The following is a 25,878-nucleotide window of genomic DNA, read 5'->3' as shown; positions in this document are numbered from 1 at the left end:
ATGGTGCAGGTTACAGACAGTTTTGCCCCCTGCTTAACCAGGAACATTTATTCCTTACCAATATTTAAATGAGCAGACTATTTGCAAAGCATTGCAAATTATTGCCCTAGGGAAGTCATAAATGCAAAGAATCAAACTGCATAGGAGAAAAAGGACAAAGCCAGCCCATTAACACAAAAATCTCCAGAGGAAGTTAAAATGGCACTGCTTACTTCAGCGTATCCTTATTTTTCCGCAGAAGGGCCCCTCACCTCAATCTTAGCCCTAAAAGTTACAAAAGAAGTAAAGATTTGAGACTTCCAAGAGCATCCATTTATAGAATTTAGAACTGAGTAACTCTGGTTTGCTTAAATTATGGTTTTAAAGGTCGACTACTAAGGTTTCCATGAATTTACTTAGTTTCACAAAATATTGTTAGCTTGAAACGACATAAGGTTATGCATAAATAGTACAGGTAATCCTAGACAGATAATCAAGGCAGGGGTTGGAAGGTGGCAATGAATCCATGCATTTAGTCATCCAACAATAGGTTCAATCATGAGTAAAAGAAAAAATACTATACTTCCTCTCCTAAATAAGAAATTATACTTATTTGTTTTTGATTTATGCAATATATCATTTATACATGACCTTTTGTGGTTCAAGACTTTGACACAACATTGATGAGACACTAAACATAAACAGAAAAACTCAAAAAATTTAGCTATGCCACAGTAAACTCCTTACCTTAACAAGAGTTTCATTACTTCCCCCGCATAATAACTAAGCTGGTGAAAAACTGTTACTACTACCCATGCTTCACTAGAGAAAATGGGGAACAATATTCAGCCATAAAAACGAATGAAATCTTCTCATTTAAGGCAACATGGAAGGAACTGGAGGATATGATGGTAAATGTAGTAAGACAGAAAGAGAAATTTAAACACTACATGTTCTTACTCATGTGGAAGCTTCAAAAAGTACATGTCACAGAGGTAAAAAGTAGAACAGTGAATACTAGAGACTGGGAAGGGCAGGGGAAATGAGAGAAGAGGGAGAGATTTGTTAAAGGATACAAAATTATAGCTAGATAAGAGGAGTCAATTCAGATGTTCTATAGCATTATAGGGTACCTATAGTTAATAATATGTGATACAGTTTCAAATAGCTAGAAAGAATATTATTTAATGTTCCCAGCACAAAGAAATAATAAATGTTTGAGATGATGGATATGGTCATTACCCTGATCTGTATCACACATATTATATCACTATGTACCCCATAAATAAGTGCAATTATTATACGTCAATTTTCTAATAATTTTATTAAAAATAAACACAGGCCGGGCGCGGTGGCTCAAGCCTGTAATCCCAGCACTTTGGGAGGCCGAGGCGGGCGGATCACGAGGTCGAGAGATCGAGACCATCCTGGTCAACACGGTGAAACCCCGTCTCTACTAAAAATACAAAAAATTAGCTGGGCATGGTGGCGCGTGCCTGTAATCCCAGCTACTCAGGAAGCTGAGGCAGGAGAATTGCCTGAACCCAGGAGGCGGAGGTTGCGGTGAGCCGAGATCGTGCCATTGCACTCCAGCCTGGGTAACAAGAGCGAAACTCCGTCTCAAAAAAAAAAAAATAATAAATAAATAAATAAATAAATAAAATAAATAAATAAACACAGATGGGCAAAGTTAAGAACTACCCCACCAAGGCACATCATGAAAAACGTGCCAATATGATAACAAGTTATTCATACGTAACATGAGGATGCCAAATACCAAAGTATAATACTTTTTTGCTGTGAAAAATAAATAATAATAATCTAAAGACATCAAGAAATGGCAAACTACCTGGATGGAAGAACATACACAAGTGGGTCGTTGACATGGGATGATGACGCTGATTCCAGAGACGAGCACGTGAAGAGTAAGTTTCTAGTCCCAAACTTTCCATAGTTGCATATCGGTTTAAAACTGGAAAAAAAAACTTGTTACAAACTGCCTAGGGTAGGCTTTATTTACTACATAATAATGTTTAAACCCCAGTCATATGCCTGGTTAAACGGTTTTTAAGCTACCAAAAACAACCTATTTAAATTTATAGGGAATTATAAACAAGCCGTAATCAATGTAACTTATTCTGACAGTATTACCGAGATGAAATCGCGAAACAGGTATGGAGGGTGAACTAGAATTTGTCAAGAAAGAACGGGAATTATAATAGATAATAATCCAGCACCCTTATACATTACTTTCTCCCCACTGAGGACCATCGATCTAAAGGTATAAATTACATGAATAAATTAACACTGCAATTTTAAATTTTATCTTATAAGCAAACTATGCCCGTATCTGTACTGTTCGTTGTGTGGTAAGAGTCCCTGTGGTGATAACGAACCCGTTAACGTTGTTCAGTCTCTTCCCGCCATCTTGGAGCCTGCTGGGAAGAGGACTCGTAAAGAAAATGTGTGGAAGGCTGTAGTCGAAGGCCACCTTTACCGGCTATAGGTGTGGTGGGTCTCCAGAGCCAAAAGGAGCACACTCTTCTTAAAATCGAAGGTGTTTATGCCCAAGAAGAAACCGAATCGTATGTGGGCACGAGATGTACTCATTCACGCAAAGCCAAGACCAGCACAGTGACCCCTGGCGGCAAACCAGACGGAACCGGACTTAGGGAAAAGTTCCCCGGGCGCGCAGAAACAGCGGCAGGGTTCCTGTCAAACCACACGGAACCAGACTTCTCCGGGAAAAGTTCCCGGGCGCGCAGAAACAGCGGCAGGCTTCCTGTCAAACCACACGGAACCGGACTTCTCCGGGAAAAGTTCCCGGGCGTGCAGAAACAGCGGCAGGCTTCCTGTCAAATTCCGAAGCCGGCGTCCTGCTGAGGCCGTTGGACACAGAATCCATGTGACGCTGTACGGCTCAAAGGCTCAGACTCACGAAAAGTAAATAAAAACGGGCTTGTCAAGTCAGCCGGGCGCCGAGGCCGAGGCGGGCGGGTCACTTGAGGCCGGGAGTTCGAGACCAGCCTTGGCCAAGATGGTGAAACCCCATCTCTACTAAAAATACAAAACCTAGCCCGTCGTGGTGGCGCTCACCTGGAATCCCAGCTGCTCAGGAGGCTGAGGCCCGAGAATCACCTGAACCCGGGAGGCGGAGGTTGCAGCGAGCCAAGATGGCACCTCTGCACTCCAGCCTGTGGGCGACAGAGCCAGACTCCACGCCAGATAGACGACAGATCGATAGATCCATCGATACATAGTCTTTGGTTAAGTACTATTTGAATAGGACGATACAATAGGAAATAAAAGTTTCAGACTGAGATTTCTTGTCAGCTCGTACCTGACAAGTACCTCTGCTTGTCAGGTACCAGCTGTGAAACCTTAAGCAAGTAAAGTAGCTGCGCTGATCTTTAGTGCCCTCGTCTTTAAAAGTAACGGTTAGAACCTGTTTCTGATAGCCGTTACCAGGAGTGAAGGTGACCACATACCTAAAACCCTTAATATAATCCCTATCAAATGCTAAACACTAAAAATAGTAGCATGTAATTATCAAACTGCAAATACATATGCTATTTTTGATCGGACCATTCAATTTACATGTTTAAAATAATTATAATGCATAATTTAAAATTAAGCATTTGGTGACCTTTCATAACTAATCTGATAGCCAAACCTTAATTAATAATAATAAAGGTAAAGCGAAAACTTCAACCCTATAAAATCATTTAAGTATATGCATATATGAAGTCTACATGTTTATGTTTAAACTACCGTAAGTATATGAGAAGCATCCAGGAGTTAAAGATATCTTATAATTCTTAAGAACTAGTGTTATGTATGTTTTCATTCGTCTTATTTCTATATAAATATCTAAAAGATATGTATTTGCATTCATATTTTAATTTCTTGGTCATAATCAAAATACACCATAATTACGAATTTCATAAGAACATTTTCAAGTAACTCAATAATATGCAAACAAAATCCTTATAAGTCAATTGCATTTGTAATGAGTGCCTACTATATGCTAGAAAGTATCTGAGGGTTTTAGCACAAATAGATATAAAACTATACTCCAAAATAATCCCAGGGAAGTAATTGTTAAGTTACTAGAAACTAAATTCATTCAAGTTATAAAGTCTATTTATGACCTTGAAAAGTTGCCATATCGTCTTCTATCAGCAAGCAGCCATATGTCTACATTTAAAAATGTTAACAGTTATCAGAAATATTTCACAATTTTTAGTACATAAGTGAAAATGCAACAAAAGAAATTCACCTTGATTTCTTCTCCTGTGGTGAATTTTAGATATGAGAGGCTTTATGTAGCCAAATGCCATGGAGAAAATCAATTAGATCTGGTTTGAACAACCTACTAAATTTCACAATATAACAAGAGACAAACAATGTGTATTACATAAGGCACTGTCATAAATCTACTGACAAAGGAAGAACAATAGTATTCTGATATAGCTAATATTACATTGATAAGTTCACAAAATATTGGACAGGCACCAACTTTCTGTTAAATGGTTGAATGCCTAGCTCAAATTGATTTTCAGAATGGGAGACTTCAGAAAACAATCATTTAGGGGATCTTGAGATGCTCAGTAAAGAATAATTATAAATTTTGTATTTAGTTTAAGAAAATTCTGGAGACTTAGCCGTCATAGACTGCTCTAGCCTACTTAAAGAAATGAAAGATTCAATAATATTCACTTTAATCTTCTACAGAATCTACCGTTTTCATAGAGAATTGCATGACAGTTACTTATAGATATTGAAGCCATTATCCCCCCTCTTTTACATATGCTATGACTATGTTTGTCTTATCTTGCTCCTCAAAAATTTAACAATGTTAATCTGTCATTCAAATTTTCTTTGAAAGTTAATGCTAATAAAGTTTTAATAAATGTTATATGTATATAAAAACCTTGTAATTTTTCAGAATTCACAATTTCTTTTTGTTATAATTTAATTGGTATTTCCATAGAAAGAAGAGCAAAATGTGATAGCAAGAACAAAAAGGTTTTTCTTCCTGCTTTGTAAGCTCTTCTTTTAAAAGAGTTTTAAAAATTCAGTTGGGAATTCTAAACAAGTAACTTTTTTTTTTTTTTTTTGAAACAGAGTCTCACTCTGTCACCCAGACTGGCAGTGGCACTATCACAGCTCCCTGCAGAGCCTAGACCTCCCAGTTTCAAGCAATCCTCCTGTCTCAGCCTCCCAAATACCCTGGCTAATTTTATAAAAAATGTTTTTTGTACAGATGGGGGAGTCTCACTATGTTGCCCAGGATGGTCTGGAACTCCTGTGCTCAAATGATCCTCCCACCTTGGCCTCCTAAAGTTCTGGGACTATAGATGTAAGCCACCTCACCTGGCCCAGATGACAACTCTTGAAACACATCTTACAATGTCTGAAGTAGTTTCAAATAACTAATCACATTCCTGTCTTCACAACCTTCTGAAGTGAAGAGAAAAGTTATTTGCATTATTCCCACTTTACATTTGAGAATCTAGTTTCAGGTTGACTAATCCAACATCTCTCTTCTAGGTAATTCACATAATTGGAAGTTATAATCAAGTTTCCTGACTCTAGTTATGACTCTAAGGTGTCTATATATTAGTTAATCTAAAATCTAGAGGTATTGTGATAATAAAATACTTCCCTTGGATATTTAATGACAATTTCTTTTGAAATAACAATGATATTTTTGTGGGAAACATTTCCTAAAAATTACACGTCTTGCTAATGCTTCAAAAACTGAGTTTATATATGTATTGAGAATTAAATTTTCTTGCTACCTTACCTAACAAGTGTGAACAGGAGAAGATGAAAATTCAGTTGACAGTCACAACTATTTTACACATTAGAGCCATGCTTCTGAGATCCAAAACATTCAATTCAACATTTGGCAACATGTAACAGTCTCAATACTGTGAACTCCTGTATCGTTGACTATGGGCAAGAAACCATGCTGTTACACAAGCCTGTGGATCGATTGGTCTTGGTAGAATCTTATTTTAAGACTCTTTAAAGCACTGATTTATGCACAATTGATCTGATCAGCCAGGCAGTCAATGTGATTTATTAGCTAAGATGGCCAAAACCCTTTTTTCTCCTTTTTCATGCAGTAGTAATTCACCTCATTAGAGGTAGAATCATTATAAGAAGCTACTGAGAAATAAGAAATTGAACCTGCTGGCCTGACTCCGTATCTCCCCCCATCTATGGATCTACCAAATAGTAATAGCTAGATGCTAAGCCCAGAGCTGCTGTGCACACATGTGGAAGCCAGTGTACTAGAGACGGATGGAGCAAATCAAAGAACATTCTAATATTCTTCCATTCTGAAACATTTCCAAATAACAAATTCATCCATTTAGCTTCATGAGAAACTCATTCATTTACTTTCTACCACATATTTTTTTTATTTAACTACAGTAAGACAAATGACTTGTATTACTTTGTAATTATGGTGCCTAACTGAACATAAGATTAACAATGTGTATAACAAGGGTTAGCAACCTACAATGTACACCCAGACAAGTGTACACACAAATGTATACATACACTTACACTCCTAACATTGCACAAGATACAGTTGAACAGCCCAAACAGATCCATCTATGGACAAAATATACATTTGAATTTGCCAAGCACTTATATTTCCTATAATATGTTGGGGAAAGATCTATAGCTCTCATAAGTATACGTAAGTACAGTGGTACAAATATTCCTTCCTCTTGTTAAAATCTGTCTCCCAGCCAGGATGCCCTAAGTCCCTACTGATTACTAGATACCTACTTAAAATTTATTAACAGATAGAGAAGGAATGTAGCAGAATAATTTATGTCCATTTCATGAGATAGCTCTACTTCAAAACAGAGTATTACTCAACACCTTCAGGCCCTTCCATGCAATCTTCCACCTTAACTCTAGTGGCCTAAACTATGCAATTCCCTTTGACTTGATAGAAGATTCCTTCCAATACAGTGATTTTGAGAGATGTGACCTGCTAACGGCTTTCTTTTTTTTTTTTTTTTTTTTTGAGACGGAGTTTCGCTCTTGTTGCCCAGGTTGGAGTGCGTGCAATGGCGTGATCTCGGCTCACCGCAACCTCCGCCTCCTGGGTTCAGGCAATTCTCCTGCCTCAGCCTCCTGAGTAGCTGGGATTACAGGCACACACCACCATGCCCAGCTAATTTTTTGTATTCTGTACCTTACCCTTCTCTAAAAGAATGAACTTTGCCACTTCCCCACCCACCACCAACCCACAACTATGAAGTCAGTAAGAGACTACTTAATATTCCACTATTAAAAGTTTAACAACCACATAACTATTCAGTACAAAAATGTTGAGGGGTAATACATTATTACACGATATATGTGCTACATAAATTGTGAAAAGTTTGGATTTAAAAATTCAGATTTACTTAAGCCCAGTTATATAATTTCTATACAGACGTACATATGGGCACTATCTTTGAGTTACTCTGAGAAATGACTCCTTTAGAATATGCTGAATGAATGCACAGTTTTTAAGCTGAGCACTATTTCAATAACTTTAAAATGCAACAACAAACAAGACAATTTGTAAAATATGTAAATATTTTAATAACTCTTTTAGGAGTTACAGTATGACCTATCCTTATTACCAAATAAGCAATGTGAAATGACAAAAACTTTAGCTATTGAACTGGATCAAAAGAAATGCAATGTGTGTATGTGTTAATTTGTGCTATGATATGTACATCCATGAGTATGCTTGCAATCACATATTTCAGGGCCAGAAATCTTTACTGAAAGGTTTCCAGGTGAACATTTTTCAGTGTCAGTAAGAGGAAATATAATCTAAGATTTGGAGTTCTTATTCTCATCAAACATCTGCTGTTGACCACATAAACTTTTTCTTTAACCTTCTTCTTAACAGAGATTAATCAAAGGCATGTAAGCTTCTCCTGATTTAAGTTTTTGTTTCAAAACTTTGGCTGGATTATTATTTTAATAATTACCTATCTACTGCTACAGTTAAAACTCCATGTTTAAATATATTTTATAATTCATATTCTAATTTACATTGCATTTAGTATATTACATTATAACTAGTAAATACTGATGTTATTGGCCAATTTGATTTATTTATTATGCCCCATTCTTGAAATAAAACTTTGCCTGTGTTATTAATGGCTTAAAAGAATAGTTACTTTTTCTTTAGTTAATTGCATTTTCTTAGTATCAGTTTTATAGATAGAACAAGATACTCCAGGGAGAATACTGAGCTGGTATACAGTGGCCTTCTTGTTGTTGAAATCATTCACGTTTTGGACTTGTGAACCACAAAGCCTCCACAGCTCAGCAAATCCCAGCATAGCACATGCCAAGTCATGTCTTACTGCTTTCACATAGTCCTCACATTCTACCCCCCACCCAATATAGCTAAACAGCTCAGTATTGATAGCATAGCAACAATTGACAGCACAGTCTATGGAATACAGCCCTGACATCAAGCACATGTTGTTACTATGTGAATACAAATTCATCTAAAACTTGGGACTACTTGGGATGAATTTTTAGTTTTAGAGACTCCAAAGATTCTTAATATTGTCTTGTACACTTTTATTCAAAAAGTGATATGCAGTCTAGTCATTCTCAGTGACTTCTGCATCCATTTAAACAGTGAATGTACAGTCTCTGCCTAGTTAAACCACACATTTACACGGTGAGAGTGCCAATGGGTATGTTTCATCAGACATTCCTGGGAGCTGTCTGGCCAATAGGAGTGGTTTGAAACGGTTTTCTAATCACTGTTGAAATCACTGATAGTACTGTCTGTCCACACTATGACAGACAAAAGCTGAAATGTATTAAACATAGCAATCCATCATCCTGCAGATGGGAAGCAGGAGCCAGGCGAGTTCAGAGGCAGTGACTACCCGCTGCTTAACAAAGGCGGGAGTCCTGACAGTTCAGTCCCTTCCATGCTCTTCGCGACCACCCCTCCATCTGAGATGAATGAGTGTAATCAATGAGGGAGAAAGCCCGCTGAGGACCTCAAATCCAAACATTGTTACATTTAAAGTGCTGCTTTTTTTTTTTCCTAATCAGAACTGTTGCTTAAACAGTGTTCTCCAACTACAAGAAGATAGGCATTTAAGTAAATGAATGAACAAATGAACTATAGATTTAAAAAGCATATCTTTAGAAAATACTGCCCTGGTATACCATTAAAGTTTAGAAAGCTAGCTTTGAAATAAAGTTATGATCCTAATTCAGAGGAAGTTTTTAAAAAGTCACCCACGTAAGGGTTAGTTTATATAGTTTGGAGCAAAGGAATAGTAATGTTCTCTTTGAATGACCAAGAGATTATTTTTAAATAAGCACCAAATACAAGTAAAATGCTACTGGCTAAAGTTCAATTCGTTTTGCATACTTGTTTCTAACAAGGACATATAAGCCACAAAATAGCCAAAGGGAGGGAAAAAACCCTCAACTGCTAACAGCACATTAACAAAGTATAGAAACGAAAGACACTTTTCTTTGGATTTCAGCCTTGTCATTTCCAATTTTCTGCTCCTTGGACATGCTTGTATTCAAATTCTGGAACATCTATTCAGCATATCAATCCTAATTAGACAATCTGGGTCTGGAAAGGATGAGAGTTGGGTCATTTGCATAATTTAATCATAAATACTCAGTGATACATATTTCCAAATGCATTTGTACAATTATCTTTTCATCCTTGGGGCAATGGTATTAATATGATTAGGCAATATTTCTGGAAAAAACAGACAAGTATGCACTCTTTTTAACTGCAGCTTAGGGCGATATGAAAAATTAATTAATTTCTGAAGAAAATCAATTTCTCTACGTGACCACATTAGACATTGCTAAACCAAGACTCAGAAACCTCTCTCAATCACTACATTTTATCAGGCTCTTCTAAATTCTGATTAGTATGTGAACAGTTCAATAGAAAAACTGGTAATGTATCAAAGAGCATCTTAAATTTTGAAGAGTTCTGCCTGCTTTCTTTTAGGGCATACCACTCTGCTTTACTTTAATGCATTGTTATTTAACCAGTCAATGAGAAGCCTGTGCTTTTGGTGTGAACTCATCTTGAGTGATCTTTTATTAATGTACATTAACCAATTTCAAGGACAACAGGATAAGGTTACTTTTGAAAGGCTTTCTCAAGAAATGGATTTATATTCATCTAAAATAATCTTAATTCACATGACACTGTTTATTATCAAAAATATTAGATAAACCAAGTCCTCTTAAAAAGTATGATTTTTATAAGAAAAATTGTACACACATTGTAACATACTTGTGGAGATCTAAGAACCCAGGTGGCTAATCTGATTTTTTAAAAAGAGATTCTGCTTTGTATGTTAATTAGTACAAAAGAAAGAAGTTGCATTTGTGAGTTTAAATGCACTATTCTTCTCTTTCCAATCAAATGAAAAAAATAAAACTTACTGCATGCAAATATTCAATATTCATTTAATTTGCATAAAGGTGCTTGAACAAATTTTTGATTCTAACAAGCTCATTTTTCATGCGTTTTGTCTTTCATCCTAATCTAGCATCTGTCATTCCTTTTTGAAGTTATTATCGGCCCAATTCCCTCTTGGACATGGTTGCTGGGTGACCGGTATCTTAGCACCCACTTTGACAGGAACAGATGTGAAACTGATCAAGAGATTTCCCAGGGGTACCTGAAATCACAAACAACTTTTGTGAAAAACAAACAGCATTCCTGTCATGGACCTTATTTAACCCACTCTCAAAAAAAAAAAAAAAAAAAAAAAAAAAAAGCAAAAAAGTTTACTCCATAACAAATATACCATTTTAATTTTATTCCCTAAGCTTGGAATAAAATACTGTAATTAAGTAAAATTGTATTATGTTCACCCTTTTGAATTTAAGAAATCTGTTCTAAATAATAGCTCAAAAACCTAGAGTTTGTTTTGTTTTTGGCTAGATGTTTACAGGTAAATTTCATGGTAAAGTGTTTCTATTTCATGCACAATTTCACTAGAGTTTCAAAAAAAACAGGGTGGGTTATGATGATAATTTAGATGATAAGGGTATTTAAGAAGATGAAATTAGTTTGGTGTCTAAAGGCTTCCTATTTTGAGTATCACGTACGATTCTGTGCAATATTAAGGATTACTCTACTTATAGAGGATTGCCTACAAAATAAAACTTCTCCTCTCCTTTCAGGCATTTTATAGCAAGATCTTTTTTAACGTGTCTTTATTTCCAGTTCATGTGGTGTGTAACATCAGTCATTATTGGAAAGAGAGCTAGAAAGTGCCTCTGAAAGACAAAAAAGGTCATAGGAACTTCCTATCATCACCATTACAAAAGTCAGATTAGGTTGCCTTTTCTGAAATAGATTCTTTTTAAGACCAACATAATGATCTTATGATCTACCTACTTTCCTTCCTTCCATCACAGTTAGAGAGAGTGGAGTCAAATAGCCATATTAAATCACCATGAAACTAGCTGGGGTAAACTTTCAAATGAAATAAGATATATAATTAAATATTGGTATTTCATAAGTATGGCATCAAGTGATATTAGGAAACAGGCAAAGATCTGATATGATTTTTTATCTTCATTTAAATGATATGTATAAGGGCAAGGCAGAAAAATTGTTAACTTACAGTAAAAATAAGTGTTTGCGGGGTTTTTGTCATTTAGCAGTCAATAGAAAAAGAATAAACAACACATGTTTAAAACTCCAGATAATTTTTCCTTGATGATCATGACCTATGATAATAAGAAAAGTGGCATACCTTCCATTGGCAATTTTGGTATTTTCCTCTATTCCACGAATCAATTTAGTATAATTACTATTAGGAACTTTTATGTTTGGGTCTTACTGGGAAATAACCAATAACTGGATGGTTTTTTCAATGTCAAGTGAGAAAAAAGTGAAAAGTCTTTGGAATTCCTTTTAACTTTTAATTTGAAAAGAAATTTACTCACCTGAATTTCAAAACCCAGTGATGAAATTATTTAACCATCATAATTGTAATAGCATATACATGTGTTGCCTTATCATCTATAAAGTGTTTTTTGTGTATATAACATTGAGAGCAAGTCATTCTATATGGAGAAGTAGGTCTTCATTCTGTAATCTAATGGTTGTTATTTAATACTGTCAAACAAGTGAAAATGCTATAACTTTGCCCATTTATATCCGTTACTCATTTGCATGTATATAACATAGCATAGTCCAAAAATGAAGCAAACTGCTACACATCTAAATTCTTCTTTATTTTGAAGAAATTGTTAACTTCAGTTTTCCAGTTTAGGCCCATTTCACGTAAGTAAAGTGGTAAGTAAAGTGAATCCAAATAAAATAAAAATTTCTTTAATTCATTCAGTTTATCAGCAACCACCTTCATTTATTATTAGTAGCAAAAGCAGCATTCTGGAAACACTGTCAGGTGCTCCAACTAAAACCAAAATAAGAAACATAACTATTTAAAATGTGACTCTAAGAAAAATGAAATATATTCCTTAAAAAATCCTTATTCAGATATGTTGTTACAATGAAAACTTCCTTTAAAAAGTTTCTTCTCCTACTTGGACTGACTCATTAGTAAAGAGAAACTGATTAAAAAGTACAAAATAATTGTTTCTATATTTAATTAAATTTGCATTTAAATTCCTTAAATCCAGAATGTATACGTAAAAGGAAGAATTTCGTTTTAGAAAGTAACATTTTAAGAGCATGAGAAAACTTAAACAGCTGCAGAATGTTGATGGTACTTTGGCTTAACTGTGAAATATCAGTGATGAATAATATTTTTTAAATTTCCTAAGACTATCAAGGTACTAAATATGGTAGCCAAACAGGTGTTAACAGAAAGAAAAATCAAATTTGACCCAGAAGGCTCCAATATTAAGGTTTGAATTGGGATCAGTTCATTCCTTTCCCACGGGATAACTTGTATAAATGTAATTCTATGGTTTCATAAAAGCAGGTCAAGTTTCTGTCCCTGGGGGTCTTTTGGCAATTTGAAGCATGGAAGCATTGTTCCTGGCTACAAGTTCAAATCTGCATGTACCATACTGTCAACAGTAGGTAAGAAAAAAAATATCAGTGAACAGCAGACATATATTCATTTTTGATTACAGTACCCACTTATCAGAGCATTCTTAGAGGGTACAAATAAAGGTGTCAGAGATGACAATTGTAAAGTATTTTGAAACCATTTTTACTTACTTATACTTTTCCCTACCAGAAGATGCAAAAAGTGATGGGAAATATTTGTATTTATGTAGATATCTACATAAATGCAAAGATGCACTTTTTACTGAATACTATGTACAAGGTTTTATATTTTGTACGAAGTTTTCTTTTTTAATTTCATAACCTCTAGCTGCGGCAGAAACTTTGAAGTCATCACTGTTTTATAAGCTTCTTTCTACCTTCCAAAAAACGTATGCATGCTTGCACTCTTGCCGATGACGTAATAACTTGACATATGCCATGGAATTATTGAGAAAGTAATTGATTTCAATTTAACAGGATCTTTACCAGGTGTTTTCAAAGACAATTATAGTCCACTGCAAGAAGTGGTAATACACATCTTCTTATGTAGACCTGTAGATTAACCTGCTGACCTCATTCCTAACTCGTCTCATTGATGACAAAGCTTTTAGAACAGTCTCTTTTCCTTCATGTTATGAAATTGTTTTCCTATCATTTATGATTCTAAAGGATATGCTTGCTGTAAGTGCAAGAAGTAATGAAAAAAAAAAACAATAAAAGAAATAGAGCAAGGGCATCAAGCACATTTAGTGTCATTTAATAATGTACTGATTATAATACTCAGTAGTTTAATATCTATTTTATACAAATAAAATAATCCTCATATATATATATTTTTAAACAGAGGATTTAAAGTACATCATTATAAAAAAGATTTAGGAAAATTAAGCTAAGTTTTTAATCACTGTCCTAATAACCCTATAGCCTTGCATAATTAGATCTAAAATATTTAAGTATAAACTACTTCTTTTACTCTAAAATTAATTCTGTTTTTTTCTGTTGTAATTCAGTAAAATAGGACCTGTTTTATGTATTGTTTTGTACTACAAAAAAGTAAAATTAAAGCTAGCTTTATTTTCCTAACTTATTTGTCCTATGGCCCTATATCCTACAGGTGTGTATGCATGTCTGCATGTGTGTGTGTGAATGTATTCCTACAAACATACACATATATGTAAAGCCTTTTCTACCAAACATATGACAATTGTTTAAAGCATAAATATAAACTACTAGGGAGCTAATGAATACATATAAAAATATCCACCACAGGTTCTCTAATAAAAATTTTACACTTGCTGCACACACAAGTACATCCATCCTCATATAAAATGTGAGACAGGTAATATGAAAAATAAAAGTGCTCCAAGTGTTTCTTTTAAAATCAAATGGCACTATTTAACTGATATGTGCCTAACTCAAGAAGATAATATCATTTTGAAGAATCAAGTTAAATAAAAATCCTAAATTTTAAATATAAAATAGAAAGTAATACTGTGGAATGTATCAGTACATTCTAGCAGAACTATGATGGGTTCAAAGATTTGTTATACCTTAAGTGATTTACTTTGTTCATACATAAACAAAATGTTTTTAAAATGTAACACTATGAATAATACAGTCCATTTACTGTTGCTATTAATAAAATTTCAGGATACGGTTTAAGATTTTAACAAAATACTCCATCTGCCTGATTCACTGATAAGTGAATATAATGCAGTATTTCTTAGTTAACATATTCTAGAGATTTATTTTCATTGCCTTTACTTAAGAAATGACCAGTATCCCTTAAATTGAATTAATGAAGATTTTCTGCAAATGCTTCTATATGCTTCCATAAGATAGCTCCCTTTCAACTAGTACACTTTCTTTCTTAAGATATATTTTGTTTGCCCTTGAAGAAAAATAAGGTTATTTTTTACTTGTTGTGACTGGAAAGGCAATCTAATTATTTAGAAACATTTGATACCATACAAATTCAAAGATCATTTAACACTGTGACTTTTTAATACTTAATGTTTACCACTCCATTCAATATACTAAGGAAGGAAAAACATTTCAGAATTATCCGTGTTACCAATCAACATCAACCAATATATTATGTGGCCTATTGCAGTATTCGCTTCATGAAAATCATGCTTTTATTAAGAGTATAACCATATTTTTTTTCTCAAAAATATAGGCTATCTTCTAAATCCACTGCAGGATTCTTAAAGGTCTATTTATAGTCAAATCAAACTACATTTATTTATATTTTTCAAATCATAGAAAATATAGTCACTACATTGTACAACTTTTTCTTCCTAACTAACTGAAATTTTGTAACCTTAGACCAACAACTCTCCAGCCCCTGGTAACCACCATTCTACTCTGCATCTGTGAGTTCAATATTTTTGGATTCCACGTGTAAGTGATATCATGCAATATTTGTTTTTCTGTGCCTGGCTTATTTCCCTTTGACTTCCTGCTAGAAAGTGGTAATGTATCCCAGGTATTGCCTTCAACCTATACAATATATTATTATGGATGCTTCAGTTAAGCACTTCTGTCTCTCACTATCAATCACTAATCTAAAACTTTTTTAAAAAGTAACTGGCTATTCAGTGTGTTGCTGTGCTTGTAGTTTATGACACTTCAATATATTTATAACCAAAAAAAAGACCAATTAAACAATGAGATAGTGAGATTTCCAGTTTAATGAGTCGTCTTTGACAACTTCCAATCAAGTCACATACATTTAAATGTGCAGAAGAATCCCAGCTTGAAATCCTGGACCAATTCCAAGCCAATTTGGATCAGAAGGCAACAAGACCACACCTTTAACACAATGCAATCATTGGCAAATCTAGTGTCCAATTTAGAAAAAATGAAATATGAGTTTTTTTAATGGGTGAATTCAAATGTTTTTGTCTTGTAAAGGAAATCTATGCCCAAATAAACAAATAAATTTTAAATGCATCTGGTTCAAGGTCCTTGACTTTAGATCAAGTGGTGATTTGGGTCATTATATATAACAGGACATATTTTTAAAAATTTGATATTTATCTGTTATTCATTCAACTAATTTTAATTCTATCATTAACTTGAAAAACAATAACCTTGCTTTTGATTGTCTAATAACTAATTTATAGTGGATTGAAAATTCTTTTCATTGTCATTTGTACATTTATATATAATCATTAGCTGCCTGAAACTAGCAACAATGGACACACTTTTAACAGATTCTCAGAAACCTCCTTAAAATGAATAGGTGTATTAAATAAAGTGATCCACCAGTTAGTCTAATAATACATAATTAGTGAACCAAATATAAATATCTTATCCTTGGTATTCTTGTTTTTCAAAGCAATAATTTGGTAAACTAACTATACTATTCTAATGAAGTCATTCCTATATGTGACATATGCTAAAGAGCAAATATCAGCAAATAAAAGTTAGTTACAAGAAGTCCACAATAGCAAAAATTACTTTTTACTGGGAATACTTCGGCAAATTGAGAAGAAAGAAACAAGAAATTTGAGCAAAATGTAGGTTTGCACAGAGCCTCTGCTATGCCTGAGATACACATTTCTCTGCAGATCAGAGACTTTGCTATTACACTTATCTGAGCTCCATTAGATGGACTTTTAATTCATAGTTTTCTTCATTAAAAATTTAATTACCGAACATGAAAAACATAATAGAGAAGGGTCTCCTTAATGCAGTCCCAAAGCCTGAAAATATAAGTTTATTCTTAGCTAGAATATTCAAACTACATATACTGTATAAATATACTAATATACTACATGTAACATGTAGTATTTAGACATACAAGTGTGTGTACATACACACACACACACACACACACACACACACGTACATATACATGTCTCAAACTGGCCAATCACAATGCATTACCTCAGTAAGAAAATGGCACATGCTGGCATATGCTAAGGTCATTCTATTTTTATAACAATTGAAACATAAAATGATAAAAACTTTATCTTAATTATGTTTTTAAATACCCAAGCCATTAATACCAATTTTTACATTTCCTGTTATTCTAAAGATATATAACTTGATGTGACTTTTTTTTTTTTTTTTTGGTGAACAGCTGAAAAGGAAATACTTGAAAGATAAATTCAAACAAAGTTTAACTTTTTAAAAAAGCCAAGTAACAAAATCCTTAAAATAAAAATGTTTAATGAAAGCTAGATGACTCACCTGTACCTGTTTAGAAGGCACAATTCATACTAATTTCTTCAGACAAGGATTCAAAGGGAGACAGTTTACAACCTGTGAGAGTTTCAGTTCTTATTATATTTTGCTATAGTTGTTTTTTATGTTGCTAATACAATGCAATTTAAATGACCGTTTTACTTGACTGACGAAAGAAATTGTAAGAAGCAGTTTAATAAAATAACGTGGAAAGATAAAATAATATGAATTGATAGTTAAATCACAAATTGCTCTTAAAATAACAACTACTTGGTTGCACATTAAGCTAATTTACAAATGCTACTTATATTCTAAAAACAAAACATCAAATGAGAAACAATAAAGCATATAATGTTTTCATATGCTGGTGAATCACACATAGTAAATCGCCAAAGACAAGAGTGATTTATGCTCAAATCCTGCCAAGACTTTAGTCAATATAGGGTGTCACATCTCAGGGGGATGGAGGATGTAGTGAGGCAAAAAGAGGGTGGCTAATATTTGTCTCAGTAATTGACATGGAACTTGAGTGAAATTTAATAGGATAATCCCCCCCCCAAAAAAAAGCAGATTTGGACTAAAAAATGAAGATTTTAAAATTATGTGTCAAATGTGAACACCAGAAATTTTCTGGGGAGAAAAAGTCTTTCGTGTAGTTTATTTTATATAACATTTGAAGCTTCACAAAATAAAACATCGTATATGCAAAATCAAATTTCTTACATCAGAGCATTAAATGTGGAGTTCGGAAAGTATAGTGTCATCTTAACCATGTTCACTTTTTACAAAAATAACTACAATATCGCGCACTAACTCTCAGAAAAACAACAGGTTTAAAAGAGATTATCCAAGTAACTCAACAACTTAACATACTGCAATATAATTTGATTGAACAAGGTAAATCCTAGGTTAAAATATTCTTATATTTTATTCATATACAAGTTATTAAAGTGTAGTTTGCTAATACTTTTAAAGCATACAGAAATAAGTTGTGGAACCAAAGAAACTTTCATATTTAAGCTTTAGTCTTCTAATTATGCCCTATTCTTTTTGAAATGATATAAAATGAGACATTAAGCTTTATTGGAAGCATTAATCTACTGTAATACAAGCAGAGCGTCTCTTCATTTGAAGCAATTCTTTAATTCCTCTGTGCCAACTATTGCAATTATCTGTTAGAAGCGAATCTGTATTTGTGTTAAACTTTCCATATCAATGCATAAGTCTGTGCTATTGAAAAGCAGACAACAGGACAAATGTTAAATAAATACAGACTGGTTCGGTTTGCCACCTTTATTAAAACTCCTAACCCCCTCCTCCACAAAAAAGAGTCAGGAATTAGAAAATATTTTGTACTTCTTATACTAGAATTTCATTCATATATTACTACCAAAACATAAAAGTCTTTTAATATTTTGTCCATGAGTGGTATTTTAAGACAAAAGAATTCTGTTCGTGAATATATGTATGTGCCTATAAAATATATGATGAGACTAGCTGGAATCTGTTTAAGTTAAAAACCCCTTAAATCTAGGGTTACTTAGAACCTACATCACAATATTGTTGGAAAGATCCTGAGACAAAATTATCTTCTGACAATAATGAAAAAATGAGTATTTTAGACGACATAATAAAACAGAGTCACTTTTGTAAAACCCTGAATTCATGGAAAATTGAATCTTAACCCAAATCTATAAAAAAGGAATTGACTCATACAAACAGAGATTTGACCATGTTCATAATTACTTTTCTTTTTGTTGTTGTTATTTAATGGTAAGCAATTAATTAACTGACCTCTGTTGCAACAGCCAAGTTCATGCAACTAATGTTTAGTTTTAAAATAATAATTGGAGGAAGCTGATCAAGGACAGACTTTGCCCTCTGACAACTTTTAGATATATTTCCTTACATTGCTTTCATGTTTTGAGACCTTTATTTTTTAGCTTTACTGTCTAGCAGGTGATAGTCTCTTTTTCATCTTCTTGTGGTAATGACAGATGGCTTCAACATTTATTCTAGTTTTCATAGATAGCATACTAATGCAATAGCCCCAAGCAAATTAAATTCACTCTAAGGTTTGCTACCAACTTACTGAGCCACTTTGAGCAAGTTTATGAATCCTACTTTTCTGTAGCATCATTTCGGTTCCTCAAAACCCCTAGTATTATTATTCCATCCTATTAAGAGATAGATATAGGTTCTGTAAAAAGCTGAGAGTGCTAAAATTTGACGTTTCTCATTTTATATATATTATAATGTGTGCATATATAAACGATATACACACATATATATGTGTATTTAGTAATTTTAAGTAGTTTGCCTTCTTGTTCAGTTTCTCTTAAACTTTACAAAAATTATTCCCTTAGCCTGTTAAGTAGCTAGAGGAGAAAGAAACCCAAGTGAAAGAAATCAATACATCTAGGTGAATAAAAAAAGGTTCTTCATAGCAAAGATATAAACTGGACTTGAATGAAAAAAGTAATCATAGTTCTACAAATACAAGATGCAAAACATTTCAAAGCTTTCAAAGGTAAGAAGACAATAATACTTATGATTATCATTAAAAATAGCAATATAAGGTAAACAGTATATTTGGTGAGAGGGATTTCCATTTTAAGTTCTCAGTTTCTTCAATCAGTGGCAGAGTTAGGAAAATCAAAGTAGGTATTTGCAACTAAACACATTCTCAAGTTAATGACTACAATAGTTGCATGTATTTAAGTTTGAGTAAGCTTTTTAGTTGATATATGATCAAATTCAATATTAAATGAACAAACTTCTCGTATTTAACTTAAAAATAACTTAAAATAGGGTTTTAGAGCAACACATGCAATTGCAAATTATTAAGGCCAGGTGATTGAAACATAATTACAGTAGTGATGAAATATTTGTGAAGAGATAAACAGTTCCACTGGATTTAACTCATCTTGGCTCTGCAAGTTTAAACTCCAGATCTGTTGTTAACCTCAGGGGGAAAAAAACTTGAAAAAAATTTTAGTTAATAACTTTAAGAATATTCTCCAACCATATGGTGAGGACTTCAAATCTAGGCAAAAATTCAGGGGAAAAAGTGAAGTTTAATATTGATCATAACATTTATTATAAAGCAGTCACTGAAGGAAGTTTTCTCCAGCAATTGTGTTTATATGTGTGTATGTGAAATGGCCTTTAATTACCTAGTGTCTAGTGTGCTGTAAGAAACACATTAAGAGGATTCCGAGGAGAGTAATTCTTTGATTACTAAAGAATAAAAATAGGTAGCGATTCACCAATTTACTGGATAGGCAGATAATTTTTTAACAATCATATCTAAACTAGCTTCAAATTTCACCTAGCTTTCTTCATAACTCCGGAACAATTTTTCTGCCCTGATTCTAATAGTTTTAACATAGATTTTGGGCAAATATTTATATTCTGTACGACCAAGAACTTCAATTATCTGAGTAAGTGGCGTTTAGTGATCTTGGTTCCATAAGCCCCACCACCCTCCATCTTTACTGACACCTGTCCATACATTTGAGCGCGAGTGCACACACACACACACACACACACAGCATTTACCCCAAAATAGTCGAAGGTTCAAAGCCCAAACACATTCATGTCCCATGGAACGAAGGGCCTAAACACGGAAAAGAATTTCTGGCTAGGTCAGGATAGGACAGTTGCTGGACTGGAATTCGAATCTTTTTCGTTTCAGTCTTCCCGGGCGCTAAGCTAGAAGTCTTTCTCCGTGGAAAAAAGAACTAGCGCTTTTTCAACCCAATGTCCTTCTGGTCTCCTTGTTACACTTCCCTCCTTCCCACCTCAGTTTCCCTGGCTCTGCGGGGGCACACACAACTCCTCTCCTTCTCTCAACCTTCAAACTTATTTAAAGGGTACCGAAGTTTCCGCGCAAATTTTGCGCGCAGTTCCCACGTGCCTGCTTCAGGTCTTCAACTTTCCCTATTCTCTTTCTCCCGGCATCTGTCTGAACTTTTGCCTCTGCGCTTCCTGGCAGCGAACCGTGGGGACAAAGCGGAGCTGTGAAAGGGGTTGGAATGATCTTCTCTACCCCGAAACTGACAAGTTGCCCCACTCCCGCCCCCTCTCGGAAGATCCTCCCCCACTGAGCGTTCATTAGCATAAAACTGGTCCGGCTGGGGACCGGTCCCGCCGCCGCCTCCGTGAGCGCGCTTTGCTGGGCTGGGGAAGCCAAGGCACAGAGTATCAGGCCCGCTGAGCATCTCAGTTTAAGTGTGCACCTGATCGCTGCGTAAGCTACTAACCTTTAAGAAAAGAAAAGAGAGAGAAAGATAGAAAGAAAACACTTTGGAGAGAAAGAGACAGAGAGATCGAGAGAGCGCGCACCGTCGCTTTCCTTCCCAATCTCTCCAGTTCAGCTTCCATTGAGTCTCGGGCACTCGGTCACCTCCCCCTACCGAGGAAAACCTGCTGGTGCCCTAGCATCTGCCCCGGGGCCACCGTACCCCTGTATTTCCTTTGCACACTCGCTCACACGCAGACACACGCACACATGCGCGAACACACAGACCCCTCCCCTCGGCGGGCTTCCCCTCCCGACTTCGGAGCTCAACTCCCCGGAGCTCAACCTCCCGGGAAGGCCTGGATCTCTCAGCCTCGCGGGTCGTTTCCCTCCCGACCTCAAGGTGCCCTCCTCTGCTGCTGGCCCGCTCCCTCGCCTTTCCCAGCGGGCCCCTCACCCAGAGCCCGTCTCCCCGCTCCCCGAGCCCTACGGGGCAGGTCACGACCTCTCCCCGCCCCCAGGACGCCGCTCGGCGCCACCGACCAGCCCCATCGGTGCCGGGAGGCTGGCGATGGAGCCCAGGTCCTGGGGAGCGCACGAAAGCCGGCAGTAGCTCCGAGAGGGGTCCCCAGGCACCCGCGCCCCCGGGGCAGGGGGCTGTGGCTGCAGGAAAGGCGCCGTCCTCCTCCCTCTAGTCCCCTCCGCCCTGAGGCTCAGAGTTCCCGCGTCCCACTACAGCTCATCCCCGGGACGCGGCGGGCAAGGGGGCGGACCGGGCCGAAGAGCGAGGTCTGGGCAGGGTGAGGTGCCAACTTCTCAGGGGGTCGGGCGCGGCGGGTGAGCCCCGAGCAAGCAGAGGAGAGGGCCGCGCTCGCAGGGGCGCGCGGCTCGCGGGCGCGCGGAGCTAGCGGCGCCGGGAAGGGAGTGAGGGTAGGGCGAGCAGGCGGGTGGGAAGAGGCGCGGGCGGCGAAGGCTATCCCCCGCTACTCACCTTGCGTTGGTGCAGTCATTGTAGAGGGTCTCGAAGTCCTTCCTGGAGATGAGTTTGCAGCGGTTCACTCCGGGCTGGATGGCGCCCAGTCCCCTCAGGATGCGAACCTGTTCCACATTGCACACCACCGGCGTGATCTCCAGCCGCTTCAGCTTGGTGTAGACCGTGTGCAAGCCCCCCACCAAGTGCTTCAGGAACAGGTCGAAAGCCTGGGGCAGGCAGATCAGCTCGCAGCCCTCCACCGTGAAGGAAGCCACTTTGGCCCCCCTCAGATCCACCATTTTGCACTCATTATTCTGGGGGGTGTTTTCCACTGGGGACGGGGTTGAGTACACGGGTTTCCCGGGGAGGGGGCCGCAGCTGCTGCTGCTGCTGCTGCTGCTGCTACTACTGCTGCTGCTGCTGCTGCTACTGCTGCTGCTGCTGCTGCTGCCGGTGCTGGCGTTGATGGGGGTGCTGGAGGCTACGCCGCCGCCAGCGCTGATGCTGCCGCCGCCGCCGCCGCCGCTGCCGTTGCTCGCGGCCGCCAGGCTGGGGTTGCAGTTGCCGCCACCGCCGCCTCCGTTGCCGCCGCTGCCGCCGCCGCCTCCGCTGCCGCCGCCGCCGCCGCCGCCGCCGCCGCCGGTAGAGGTGACTGTGGCCGCCGCCGCCGCCGAAGCGATGGGCTCCGGGCGGAACAGAGTTGGCCCAGAGGACGCCGGGGGTCCGACGGAAGGAGCCGGAGACGAAGTCGCCGAAGAGGTGGAGGTGGTGGTGCCAGAGGAGGAAGCAGACGTGGAGATTGGGGGTTGAGGGGGGACCAGCTGGGTCGGAGGGATCAAAGCCGCCGGCACTGCCATGGTCACATATAAGGGGAAACAGACGGAGGAGAAGCGAGGGGAAAAGTTGCCACACACCCCGGGAGGGGAAGGGGAAAAAAGGGGGGAGAAGGAGCGAGGGGGGCAACAACAACAACTCCAGGAGAGAACGAGAAGGAGAAAGGGAGAGAAGGGGGAGAAAAGGAGGTGAAGGTGATAAAGAGCGAGCGCAGGAGGGGCGAGCACGAGAGGCGCTCTGGAGAGAAACGCACAAAAGTGTCCCGCAAGTCGAAATGCGAGTCCTCTCCGGGGGCTGGGATCGAGGGCTGGTTTGGGGGGGTGGGGGCGGGGGCGGGGAGGGTCGGCTGCTGTTGTGTGGGTCCCGCTCTAGCACAAAGTTAAGGATGAAGGTGAAAAGGAGGAGGTTTGAAGGACTTGGGCTCTCCCTGGCAAGTACATTGATCAAAGATTGAGAGGGGAATGACAGAGAGAAAATGAGCTGAAAAGTGCAGGCTGCCGGCTGGACGAGTTGTTGTTGTCACACGGTGCAGAGGGGAGGAGCTCCGGAAACTTGAAATACCCTTTGAAGCCGCAAAAACCTCACTCACTAGTATTAACCCAAATTATCCAACCAGGAACTCGGAGCAGAGACTCCGAGAGCGCGAGACACTGGAGAGGGAGCGTGCGAGGAAAGGAGGAGGGGAGGGGGAGGGTACGGAAAGAAACTGTGGGAGGGACGCAGAGGAAAAGCCAGGGACGCTGAAGTGGCGATCGGAAAAGGAGAGGGAGATCTTCCACTTCTCTTCTATACTACCGTTAGATTGCATGGCTCACATTCCGATTCGTCCGCGGCGACTGGTAATTTTTTCCAAAGCTTCTAAACAATCGCCTGTCAACTTAAAGACGAGCCAGAGCGCCCCGAGCTCTCTCCTTCAAGGATTTAGGATCCATCTCCACGCGTTTTGGCAATGCGATAGAAAGGAAAACACAGCCCCCACTTCATGATTATTCAGAAATTATTTTGAGGAAAATTCACATGTAAGCAAAGCGTAATGTTCTTTTACATCTGATTGTTTGATTTCTCTACTAAATCATTTATTTATATAAAGATAGTGAAAATTCCAGAGCAGTTCTCAAGTGGTGGGAAGAAAGTCAGTCCGAAACCGCTTAAGAATAATGGAAAGCAGTGTATTCAATTCCCTATTTCCTAATAGGCTGTGGAAAGAAATGCTTGCCCTAATGTGCATGATTTAGAATAACTTCACTGTCGCCCCAAAAGCAAGTCAGAAATACCTGTTATACTTAGAGAGATCAAGGAGATAAGGCATCCTTGAAGACTTAGAAAGTGGAAAAGGCTTTTCTTACTCAAAATTCTATAATTAATTCACCTGTCTTACACAGTAACCAACTATCCTCATTGTCCTTTAAGACCCAAGGCCAGTTGCTAATGTGTTTTTTTGTACAACACAATAGTTTTTTTTTTTTTTTTTTTCATGTTTGAAAAGTGCTCCTGTAGTTTTGCAGAGTCCTTTCCAATTTGTTAGTAAATAGATGTTTTGTAAATAATGAGAAGAACAAAAACAGCTCACTAGTTGACTTGTAAAGACTTGGGTAGCTGTGCTTAAAACAACATGAGGCTGAGTTTAGACTGACTCTTCCTCCTTTCCTTCCTCTTTACTTTTCTTCTGTTTTCTAACTTGTTGCATCGAGCTATTTACTCAAGGATTTTTGACTAACATATGATTTGAACATAGGTCAAATCTACTTGCTGCTCATATCTCCAAGTATCTTCAGTTACTTAGGTTTTGAACTGGTCTACACATGTTCAGTAAGTTCTTAAGATATGAAGCAATGCTTTAGCATTTGACGGATTTTTGAAATAAACTATTAGTGGCAGGTTCAGAATGTTGGGAAATTTTAAAATAAAATTTTCGCCATTCTGGTGTTGAAAGGATAACATTTCTCTTTACCATTTTAATCCTTTGAACTCTGAATTGTAGTGTCAAAAAGTGCAGGAACTGTCTACCAAGAAATAGAAATATGACACTATGGACTAATTAGTGTACGATTATGCTAAACTTTTTCGGACATAGCAATTAAATCAAGAGGCTTTCCTGGGAGATAAAACTTCAGAAAGTCGATTGTTGCAGAAAAGTCTGTAAACTTCTTCAAGGACTGCTGAAGTTTACACAATTGTTTGGCCTGCTTAATCAATGTATTTTAATACATTCAGAAATAATTTTTATTAATGTTTTAGTCTTCAAATTTGTTATTAGGTAAAAGTAGGAATTCAATATATACCATGTACACCAAAACACTTCTGTAAGTTTTTTGCTTGTTTTAAAATGTTACTTTATTAAGACATGCCAAATTACTATGTTAATGAGGGGAAGGGAGAAAGAAAGTATTAAGCCCTGAAAAGCTCATTTTATTTTGGAATTTCATGCCTAACTTTAATAAATTTCGATATGATTTTAAAAGACTAAACTATAGTTTCACTATGGAAAAATGGGCATCTGACATTACCATTCTCATTTTTTACATTTCCTTAAACTATCACTCACCCAATACCTGCCACATTCAGAAGCCACAGACAGGA

At 37.3% G+C, this 25,878-nt stretch overlaps 1 protein-coding gene across 7 annotated transcripts in view; it reads right to left on the bottom strand.

Moving 5' to 3' along the window:
- DACH1 (dachshund family transcription factor 1) overlaps positions 1–23,870 on the bottom strand; it is a 429,624-nt gene extending 405,754 nt beyond the window's left edge. For 3 of the 7 annotated variants that reach the window (XM_074387633.1, XM_074387632.1, XM_074387635.1), the window contains exons 1-2: positions 22,483–23,417; positions 1,829–1,951 (exon numbers count right to left, since the gene is read on the bottom strand). In XM_074387633.1, the coding sequence (XP_074243734.1) occupies positions 1,829–1,951; positions 22,483–23,321 (962 nt within the window). In that variant the 5' untranslated portion in view covers positions 23,322–23,417. Of the gene's footprint in view, positions 1–1,828; positions 1,952–22,482 lie in introns of all 7 variants that reach the window. The other 4 variants (XM_074387634.1, XM_074387636.1, XM_010341682.3 and 1 more) reach the window with 3 other exon arrangements.
- Positions 23,871–25,878: the final 2,008 nt, after the last annotated feature.

Source organism: Saimiri boliviensis, chromosome 16, assembly GCF_048565385.1.
Source record: "Saimiri boliviensis isolate mSaiBol1 chromosome 16, mSaiBol1.pri, whole genome shotgun sequence".
In the NCBI taxonomy this organism is placed as follows: Eukaryota; Metazoa; Chordata; class Mammalia; order Primates; family Cebidae; genus Saimiri; species Saimiri boliviensis.
This window is presented reverse-complemented; position numbering and strand designations above follow the sequence as displayed.